This window comes from Scleropages formosus, chromosome 18, assembly GCF_900964775.1.
Source record: "Scleropages formosus chromosome 18, fSclFor1.1, whole genome shotgun sequence".
Lineage (NCBI taxonomy): Eukaryota > Metazoa > Chordata > Actinopteri > Osteoglossiformes > Osteoglossidae > Scleropages > Scleropages formosus.
The window spans coordinates 3,750,903-3,762,024 of record NC_041823.1 but is presented as its reverse complement, the minus strand read 5'-3'; the positions used below and the strand labels follow the sequence as shown (position 1 = coordinate 3,762,024).

The 11,122-nt window shown below is 45.8% G+C and overlaps 1 protein-coding gene across 1 annotated transcript; it reads right to left on the bottom strand.

The window, feature by feature from the left end:
- Positions 1-313: 313 nt before the first annotated feature.
- On the bottom strand, positions 314-5,915 carry gtpbp10 (GTP-binding protein 10 (putative)). The gene is made up of 10 exons (XM_018762733.2): positions 5,777-5,915; positions 4,905-5,098; positions 4,386-4,477; positions 3,734-3,878; positions 3,563-3,636; positions 3,300-3,352; positions 2,637-2,744; positions 2,390-2,467; positions 1,731-1,854; positions 314-946 (listed from the first exon to the last, which is right to left on the bottom strand). The coding sequence occupies exons 1-10, from the start codon at positions 5,807-5,809 to the stop codon at positions 678-680; spliced, it is 1,170 nt and encodes a 389-aa protein (XP_018618249.2). The 5' UTR covers positions 5,810-5,915; the 3' UTR covers positions 314-677.
- Positions 5,916-11,122: the final 5,207 nt, after the last annotated feature.

Here is an 11,122-nt window from a genome sequence, read left to right as displayed (position 1 = left end):
CCAGAGTCGAGTCTCGCCTCAACCCGGACAGCCCCGCCCCGGCATTCCTCGCACGGTCTGGACCCCAGAGCAGGTTGCCGGAACGGCCCGGCACAGGGCCCCGCGACGCCCCGAAACACGAACATCCTCGCACCCGGCGCCGACCCCCAGGGCCTGCGCTGCAGCTCAGCTCCCACCACGTCGACCTAGACACTGCAGTCCTTCTTCTGTGTGCTGTACATAGACAGACAATGCAAAAACCAATGCCCATATTTTCTTTTCTTACAACTTCATTCAGTATTGTAATATATTTAATATAAAATAAACTTTCATCGAAACTGGTCTGGATTTCCTTTCCTTTCTCATGAAATAGCAGCAAAGTCTAAGAAACCTGGAGAAAAAGAGATACACTGTCACTGAAATGTAAGCTGAAGCTCAGTTCACAAGTAGGCCATTCCACCCATCATGAGGGTTCCCCTCTTTGCACTTCACACACTCTTTTTTTTCTGCTCCCCCACGAAAATTAAAAGGAGCACATTCCTGATTAAATCCTTTATTTACAAATGCTAACATGTTACTCGGGTAGAATGTCACATTACGCCATTTACACTCTCGGTACAGTTCTCAAGGGTTAAACAACATCTCACTTTACAACAGGGTGATCAGTGTCTGTCTCAGTGCTGCCAGTTGGACCAGACCTAACTAGTCGAGTTTCTGGTCAGACCGAGCGTGTCAGCGCACACTGGGGGGTCTCTGAGTTTAGGGGGCTGTGCTGCCACCCTCAGTGCTTGCAGGCGTTCCCTGCACAGCTCCTTGCTCTCCATGGCAGCCTCCTGCTCCAGCGTGTGCCGGATACAAGTCTTGAGTTCCTCGACCCCGAGGCCGGTAGCCGCCGACACAGGAAGCACGTCCTTGAATGTTACACTGTGCCTCGGGACCATGTCCTTTGGCAGAGTGTGGTAAAAACCTGACACAGAAACTACAATGAGTCCCCGAAAGTCAAGACCCTCTCTTTCTTACTGTTGGGAAAATCAGAGTGAGTTACAACCCTTTGAGATATGAACTTTCGAAGATACAAACATTTCCCAGTTTGGTTGCCTTTACTAGCATTTTCCAATTTTTTCTTCATTGATTGGTTTCGTACTGTTTTTTCAGCGGTGGAGTTAATGTGTCCATTGTTTTCACTCCCAGCGGACAGAAGGCAATAAAGAGCACCCTATCAAATTAGGACTGTGGAATCGCCTTCATTCAACTCACTTCCACAGTGTTACAGCTCGTGTCTGTGGTTTCCGAGTGTCGGTGATCAATAAAACCATGAGATACATTGCACATGTCTATAGATCAATCAGTTAGCAGCCAACACTGAATACTTTATGGAGATATTTTAGTTCCAGTCATTTTAAATAATGTATTTAACGTATGTAATTAATGTCATTAGCATAATATAAATACAGAAACAAAAAGTCTTGGAATTATTTTTATTTATTACAGGTATAGCTAAGATTTTTACACAACCAAACCCACAGATGAGGGATGTCTAGAGGATTAACCACCTACTGCTTATGACTTACTGGCAAAGGTGACTTGAGTTACGAACGAATTGAGTTACAAACACACTTGCGGTTGCAACTGTATTTGGAAGCTGAGGAGCCGAGCTGGTGTATGCAAGTTCTGCTTATTGAGACCGCAGTCTGTACAAAAACCGACAACCCGTTGTTCCAAACAGCTCAGAGAAGTCCGAGGTGCATTACCTTCGGGGTCCTGCAGCTGCCCCAGAAGCTCCTTCAGCTTCAGCTCGGTGTCGGTAAGATCCATTTTGTTCACCACGAGGAGGGCGGGCTTTGACAGCAGCTCCTCGTTGTACAGCTCCAACTCCTGTGGGTAAGAAAACAGAGTTGAACCGCACCTGACCGCACCTGGGCCGACCGCACCGCCCACTGCATCACTATATCACTTTTTAATACGTTTTCCAGGAACAAGTGGTTGGTTAAGTGATGAAATCCAAATTGTGAAAAAAGACTTGACTTTAAATATTTCAAGTGATTTACAAGCATAAAACTCTCTCTCAATAACAAAATATTTCCTGGAAATGCAGACTGAAAAGGAATCAATTTTTTCACAGCCTCCTGCTTCTCATTAAGGTCGTCACTCCAGGGTGGTAGGGTACTGGGTAAAATTAAATGCAGCTTCTTTAATTTTTAAAAAAAAACCCTTAATTTTAATATTACGCGATTTATATACATTTAAAATTATTCTGCCATTTTAATGATGTATAACAAGATTGCTATAATTTCAAACTGTTAAAAAAAAAAACGTTACGCAGCACGGATGTATGACAGATTGGACATTAGTCGCACAACTGTACTAACAGGGAAGAACGAACACACACACACACACACACACACGTTACCTTAATTAAGAGCTGCACCGTCTCGAACGCTGACCTGAACGGTGTTTTTGGGGACAGCTGGAAACCACAGACATCGACCTCAAGTAGGAGGGACAGAGAGGGAGTCAGACTTAGCGCCACCTACCGACCACCGTTTAAACAGCAGCACGGAGGCGTCACATGGAACCCCGATCACATGTAATAATTAATATAAGCATTATTAACAGTGGCGGAGCGGTGCTGCGGCAGGACGGTGATAGGAACCCACCACGAACACGAGCTGCCTCGTCCTCTCCACGTGTTTGAGGAACTTGTGTCCCATGCCTTTGTTCACGTGCGCTCCTTCGATGAGCCCCGGGAGGTCGGCCATGGAGATCTGGAGGCAAAGGTGAAACAAGGTCTCGCTTTCCTGCGCCTTCCTTCTCTTCGGAACTCTACGTTCGCCCCTAGGTGGCGTGTCCGCGGGGGAACCAGACGTGCGGTCAAAGTGTAACCGAACTGCGCTTCCTGGAGGGTCCCTGCTGTTGTACCTGTTAACAAGGTACTTAACCGGGGCTGCTGTAGTAAATAACCAAGGGCAGCAGGTGGCGCAGTGGTTACAGCCACTGCCTTTGAGACTGCAGGTTTGAATCCCACCTACTATAAAGTCTGACCAAGGTACTTACCCTGAAGTGACACAGCAAAAATTACCCTGCTGTATAAATGGTTAAATCAGTGGAAATTCTTTCAGGAGGTAAATACCTTTTTTTTGCCCTTTCATTTGTTCTTAGTAGAAATATTATTAAATTGAGCAAACATCAAATGGCAATAAGCATCCCTCTGAATAAAAGCCCAAAATCAGTCGCTCAACGAAGTCACCAACACACACACACACACACACACACACACACACACACACACACACACACACTTCTGAATCCATGCTTCTCACCTGTCTGTAGTCGGGATACACGATCTTCCCGAGTTCTGGTCTCAGGGTTGTGACTTTGGGACGACAAAATTTGCACGTAAACGATTAACCTCACCGAACAGAACGCCGAGATGTTTCCGAGCACGCCTTAAAAAAAAACTACTTTCAGAAAGAGTCAAACACACGAACGTCACGTGGAAACTGTCGAATTAGACTTTGTAACATGCGTGGTCATTTGGCACGATTACTGGGGCACAAGTGACCAGGACCGGATCCACACTCACAGGGATAGCTGGCGATGTGGGGCTTGGCGTGGGACAGTTTGGTCAGCAGAGAAGATTTGCCTGCGTTTGGGAACCTGGTGGGGACAGTTTTAAAACAAAAGTAAAACGTGGGACATGTCGCAGTGCTCCTGTGAACGGTGACCAGGTGAGGCCGCTCCGATTCGCTCTCACCCCACCAGGCCCACGTCCGCGATCAGCTTCAGGTCCAACCGGATGTGGCGAGCTTGACCCCTGCTGGGCAGGTAGCCCGTGTGGAAGGTGCCGCCGTGTCCTCCGCGGGCCACCAGGACCTTCTCCCCGACGCCGTTCAGCTCACCTGCAGGACATGTGGTGCCGAGATGGTAGGACCAGGTGAACGGAACTCTTTGGACCAGAGCCTGTCCTACTAACCGGCTGTAACAGGTGAAGTGAACCAGCTCTACTGGATCATCTCTATTTATCCCTCCACTACCCACAGGGACACGCCCGCCACAGGGACACGCCCACCACCCACAAGGACACGCCCACCACCCACAAGGACACGCCCACTACCAAGGGTGGTAAATGGTGGTGACCACTATAGGGGTCCATACCTCAAAAGACCCCACAACAATTCCTTTAGTAATTATTTTATTTAAAAAGGGAGGGAAACACAGCAATATCTTTCAAGAGCTCTAGAATTCCTTGCTACCCCCTGCCTACAGGGACCTGCTCAGTAACGGTACCACAGTACAATGGCGATGATTTACCCAGCAGTCACTCCAAACCGGCAGCAGGGTCCTCAACGTCTGCGACACGGAAAATGGGGCCGAAGAAGCGGTAAACGGCAGGGTGGAGCTCTTACCCAGCACCTTCTGGTCATCGCTGGTGACCACGATGCCAGGGGGGGCGAAGATCAGCTGGTCCTCTCCCTTGTCTCCTTTCAGAGCTCGGACGCTGGAGAGCATGCGCGCGCACAGACACAGACACACACACACACACACACACACACACACACACACACACACACACACACACAGAGCTGTACATCATTCCATGCACATAACCTGTAAATCATGACTGAGTTTGGTGAATTAAGCATCTGGGTTGACTGATGTCCACCCATCACTGCATGCATGGGAGTGTCAGCCAGGACACCTCCCAAACACACAGCAGTAATACAGATACAGTCATTTTTACCGCATCAATTCTGGGTAAGTACCCTGATCAAGGGCACTGCGGCAGTAGGTGGTATTCGAACCTGGGTCCTCCAAGTGGAAGGGAGCAGATGGAACCACAAGACCACCACCTACTGCCTCCAATACAACATAACAACCTCCGCAGTGACCCCACCCTCCTCCCATGACCCCACCGAGGCCCCCACCTGCTATTTACGCCGGCTCCGGCCAGGATCCGTTTCTGGGGGTGTTTGTCCTTGACCTTCTTGAGAGTGACGGCCTCCTTGGTCACGACCCAGACATCCCCGCCCTTGCCCCCCTGCCCCCCTAGGCGGGGCAGCCCCATGCCCCCGCTGCCCCCCTTCACGTAGAGGCGCAGGTTGTCCACGAAGTTTCCGTACTGCGGGAGGGAAGGAGAGACGCCGGGGTCACAGAGCTGCGTGAACACGGCGGCGAAGGGTTCATCCTCCACGCTGGGGGTGTCAGCCCCCCCCGAACACACAGGTGGCTGCAGGTTCGAGCGCCAGTGACCTTCCCCAGTTAACTTACTTTTGTAGTGTAGTCCTTACAGGACATTATAATCGTTGCTCATACATTTAAAACATACAAACTGTGTCATAGACAATTGACTTGAAACTGACGTGCAGGGTATTGGATCTAAACTCAGAAGACCTGGCTGGTGAGCTCAGGTACTGACAGGTGACACTGGTGATACTACGCTATGGTGATACTGCACGCTTGTGTGTCAGACAGAGGTGCGCAGGGCAGGCAGCTCAGTCAATGACCACCACTAGAGAGCGATGGTACAGGACATGCCGGCGGTGGCCCAGCAGTAGGTTGTGTGTTCGAGTCCCGCCCCGCCTCTGTTCTTCTTGGAGCCTATCACCTAACCCTGCATCACGACCCACTTGCTGCGCGCCAGCTGCCCTCCTGTGAGCTCCGCTAACACACACACACACACACACACACACACACACACACACACACACACACACACAGCCACGCGGACTCCACCACGCTCAGCGGAGCGCGAAAACAACTCAAATTCAGCAACAGCTTCGTTCACGTATCAACAAACCTTCCTGTAAACTACCCGGCTCATCCAAACCATGCTGGCTGTTTGGAGGATCGTTCACGCAGCGCGGCGTACGACGTTTCTCGAGCTCAACTCGGACACATTTCCACAGACACTCCACAATAACACGTTTTCCACCATCAAAGCGGAAGTTTAAGGGCGAGACACGAACTTGAGCTCCCATTGGACGAGTATCCAGCTTCGACCAATCACAATAGTACTTCGACATTGTCCCTCCTCCGAGCGCTCATTGGACGCCGATGGCACTTTGACCAATCCAGACGAGGCTGTGACACTGTCGTTCCCGCCCTCTGTCAGGCCCACACGCTGGACCGCATGTTAAAAAATGATGTCATTATTTTTCCACGTTTTGTATTGAACTGCGCTGAATTCCACTCAACATAAACGCCACAGAGCATTACAAAATTTACAAATTTGCAAAGCAAAACTGGCCACCTTAATTTTATTATTTTATGAATATCTTTGAGTATTTTTGCTTTTATTTTCATGACTTTATTAATCATACATAATGTAACCTGTCTTTCTAGTGATGACTCTATTGTGATCATTGTGTCATGTCTCTTCTAAAGACATCAATCTGTTATTATAATTGCTTCCTCTCATCCCACACACAAATTTGCTTCATGCAGTCATCAGCAAGGTACAATTCTATTGATGCCCCTCTGGCATCACCTCAGTCATCACCTCTCATGTCACACTCAGATGTCCTTGCTGCTCCTACAATGCAGTGACGAAAGGTATGGGGGCGGTCACCACTATAAAAGCATACCAGTCTGGGGGGGGGTGACTTTTTCCCAAGCACCCATCATCTCATGCCAGCTTCTTTCACCTTCTTATCAACAGCCGAGGAGGCATCTTGAAGGTCTCAGCGAGGTGTTACTTCACACCTAAACAATAACATCTTTTAAAACTTTACTGTTTCTTTCATCTCTCCATTCATAACCTAAGGTGGCATCATCTGGTAAGTGTACCTTAATTTTAAACCTCACTTTAATTTGGTTGTTGACAATGGATGGATGGATGGATATGAGTGCAACAACTGTAAATTCAGGGGCAAGAAATTATGCATGGAGTCCAAAAATTTGGCATTTCATGACATTTTGAAGGTATTCACAGTAATGCTTTGCAGAGACAGATGGCAAATAATACTGTATAAAGTAGTGAAGCCCTTGTGAAGCAACCTGTGGAGATACAGCCAGGTGGGTGAAGGACCTTTCATGAATGATGAGCCTCATGGGGTGAAAATGAAGGTGCGCAGTCATTCCATGCCCTGTTCGTGCAGAGGAAGGCAGTTTAAATGAAGAAAATCTCCTGTGAGACACCCTGCTAACCACATCTGTGTTAGAAGCCTTTATGGGAGCAGTGGTACCTTTGACCCCCAGGACTCGTGAGAACCCGGCCCCTTCGTCCACGATGACACCCCTGAGTGACAGGCTCGTCCTTCCCTTGCTCTGCTCCCTGGTTCTGGCGGCCGCCACCCCTCCGCTGGGCTTCTCGGGTGAGGGCAACATGCCGGGACGCCTGGAGGAGATGGACCCCGAGTGCTGGGACTCCTCCTCGCTGGCCCTTATCCAGACCAAGAGGCTCCGGGTTCCGGCCACAGTCGCGGACCTCTGGGACTTCATGATGTTCCTGAAGGTGTCTCAGCACCAGAAGCACAACGATCTCTTCCTGGACTTGGCCCAGCTCTTCTGGGAGATGTACGTGGACTGCGTGCTGTCCAGAGCCCACGGGCTCGGCAGGAGACATTTGGTGTCCACCAAGTTCAAGGAGAAGCATCTGCAGATCTCTGTGAAGGAGGAGAAGCGTGGAACAGTCTGGCTGCCCATCAAAATTTGATTAACGTTCTCATACCGTGGTTGTTCTCCATCTTCAGAGTGTTGTTGCACAAAATCGTGATATATCATAGGGCCAAACGCTCGTGAAATCGTAACGCTGTGAAACGTGTGTCTTTGACGGATGAAACGTGGACCAAAAAAGCAATGCATCAACTCTCATGTTCTCCTTCCCTGTGTGGAACCCCAGTGAGGTATTTTCGAAGTAAACCGACTGACTGGCATTTTCTACTGAGGCTGCAAAGTCATATAAATAAATGAAGCAACAAAGAGACTCATAAATTAGTGACATTTTATTTGTAGTATTCAAGGTGTATGAAGAGTCCACATTTTTTACACTATATAATTATAATGCTGGAACAGTTATAAATCTGAAAACCTTTTATATAAGTGCAGCTTCCTGATTGGTCTGCCTTTTTATTGCAAAAACCATAACCCTCAGTATATTTTAATTACTATGTTAATTAACGTATTTGTTAGTATATATGTATTATTTAGCTTGCAAAATTGATGATATTTTATTTTTGTAAATAAAGGCTTTTTACATGCAGTGTCTTTGTATTAGTAATTACTTTTGTTTATTTAGGAGAATTTTTACCCAAAGGAACTTACAAGCTCTCTTAAGATCTTTCTTTGTCTCTGAATGTGTGTGTGTGTGTGTCTCTGAAACATCCTATTTCATATATTTATTATGAAACATTATTTATGTGACAAGCTCACCTATATGTGCTGCATGATGCATTAAATTTACAGAAAGTTATATAACAACATTATCTGTATCCATGAATAAAGAAGTATAGAATATGCAGAAAAAAAGGTGTTTGCCAACTATATTTCACAATCAATGAACAGCAATTTCCCAAAGGGCACAGGAGAGAAGGCAAAAATCACACAAATCACTACCATTGTCCTGTGATTTCAATGGACCTTGATTGTTTCAATCACAGACACTGATGAATGAATGGGTGGCTGATCTTTACTTAAGTCCACACAGAACAATATTTGTGTCATTTGCATATTGGTAAATCATCATAATCAACTAAGAAAAAAAAAAAAGAATGAAATAAATACCAAAATTGCTTCTTGTCATTTTTTTTAAAGATACACAATGTAAAATTAGTTTTTCTTTTTTTAAGGCTATTATTGGGACTGTTTCTTTAGTCACCTGCATCCTGGTGTTTACCAATAATTCTAAAAATCAACACACTGGTAATACACACAAATAAGAGAAATATTTTATTGATTTCTTGTGGGATATCCAACAGATATGTTTCAATCTTGGTTAAAACATGAAATGAACCCTTTGATAAAGCAATTATGAGTGACTTCTGGGAAGTGGAACAGCGGGGATTTGCTTCGAGAGCCAAAGAGAAGGAGGTAAGATGAGGAAGAGGAAAAAGTGTCATGTTTGGGGTGTAAAATACCTTTTTATTGTATATTAAATGCATTCAGTAATACATTCATTATTCAGTCATTCAGGATCAGGATGGTCCAGAGTGAATCTCGGAAGCACAGGGTGCGAACCCTCACTTGATAACTTGTAATAAATAAAATTAAAGAACAACTTTGCTGGGAAAGTAAGTCATGATTATTTGTTGTACTGAAAATGAAAACAATATTTTAAATCAAAACATCTAGACTCTCCAAAAAAATGACATGCAGCAATAATCCCTTTGCGTTTGATGTGATTCGCGGATCAAGAGATCAAGCAATTAGATCTCGAACCATAAAATTGCAGGATGTGCTGCTGTTGGACCTATTAGGTAACAGGAACTGATTTCATAAATATGAAAACATCTGAAGGATTAATTGCTGAATAAGAAAAACAAGGGTGAAAGGCTGCCTTGGATAATGTCATCCATGGAGGAAGTCAACAGGATTTGCATGAATAGGAACGACGCTCCGCTGGAGTGTTGGGACAAAACGCTGATGGATCGTGAATTAATTTGCGGGCTCATTCTTTATCACCGCCGCTCATGAAATCAGAAGATGGAAACATAATCAGGACGAACCGCCTAATTATGGCAAAACACTGAATGAATTAATGCGTTGACTCATGTGCGCAGATGGCCGACCGCGACCGTGAATGATGTGCGCCATCGGCCTCATGAACACACAATGGTTTCTGCTGTAACATCCATTCATTCTTCAATGAAACACAGTCATTGGGGCTGCAGAATGACACCTGAGTAATGATTTATGCATCGGACCCAAAAGGCACGAAGCTGGAAAAGTCTCGGAAAAATTTCCAGTGGAATTGAACAAAAAAACTGTAAGGTTTGCTCCTCTGGGTTGGCCCGTGGGGGAAGGATATGACCCCTGTGAACTAGACTAGAGCCTCGAAATGGATCAAGAGTGGGATTCAGCTCACTGGGTTTCAACACAATTTCCTGGTGTGTAATCAGTGTGTTACGACAACATCACATTGCAGTTTATTTTGCTTTAATTGGATTTTCTCCTCTTATTTTTGAAATTTTGCCAAATTTTCAGAATTTCTGAAATTTTTCTGAAAATTCTTCTCTTTCGCTCTTCCACATCTGCCCGCTTAGTGGTCCCGCGCACGAAAGGTGAAGCGCGAAGGTTCTCGGTTGTCTCCGATGTGGGGGAATGAGCTCCCCCTCTCACTCAGAACTGCTGAATCTCTGTCCACATTTAAAAAGGGTCTTAAAACTCACCTCTTCCATACTCGCTTCACCCATTATCTCTTAAGTTCATGTAAGGTGTAAATGTTCATGCTCCATAACTTTAAGATGATGCCAGAAAAACCTTTACACAGCTACTCCTGTACTGTAATGTAAATGTTTATATGTATCTTAATGCAAAAAATTATTAGAAATCGATGATATTCTGATAAAGTTTTATGCAGCTACTCGTGTGATGAACATTGATTCATATGGTGGAAAGAAACAAAGTAACTGCACTTAAAAATCACACGTCTGCATCTAAGTGTCTCTTCCTCCTAATGTAATGAACACATTGTATTTTCTATGAGATGTTCCTCACTTTGGAGAAAAGTGTCTGATAAATGGGAGACTGCGGTTCGAGCAGCATCCGGAGACAAGAGATCAGAGCGAGGGGGACACAAAGCACAAACTCCATCCACCCACTGTGATAACTTTCCTCTTTATTACTAACAATATTTGAAAGGCCTTTCAAAGACCCGCTGGTGGAGAGCAAAGGTCAGTGAAAGTCTTCGGTCAATGTTGTTCGGATGGCGACGATGACGATGGTGACGATGAGCGCGTGTCATCAGAAGCAGTAGGTGTGTGGCCATGTGAGGTCGCTGAGCAGGTACCCAAGTCACCAGCTGAGCCATCATCTCACTTCTGTCAACTCTCAGCTTTCGCACTGAGATTAAACTCTTTTCCTCCAACACTGTTATTTATTCATATATCTGATGCTTTCCTGCAAAGTGACTTACACAGATTTAGTCACTGAAACAGGAAGGTGATTTTTAGAGCATCAATTCAGGGGATGTACCTTGATCAGGGGC

Bases quoted from the DNA above. Each gene is read 5' to 3' on its own strand.
- gtpbp10 (XM_018762733.2), bottom strand. From the start codon at position 5,809: ATGGTTTGGATGAGCCGGGTAGTTTACAGGAAG. The intron at 5,099-5,776 runs GTTTGTTGATAC...TCCCTCCCGCAG, and splicing joins GCCGGGTAGTTTACAGGAAG to TACGGAAACTTCGTGGACAA. The intron at 2,745-3,299 runs GTGAGAAGCATG...CTTTGCCTCCAG, and splicing joins TGTATCCCGACTACAGACAG to ATCTCCATGGCCGACCTCCC.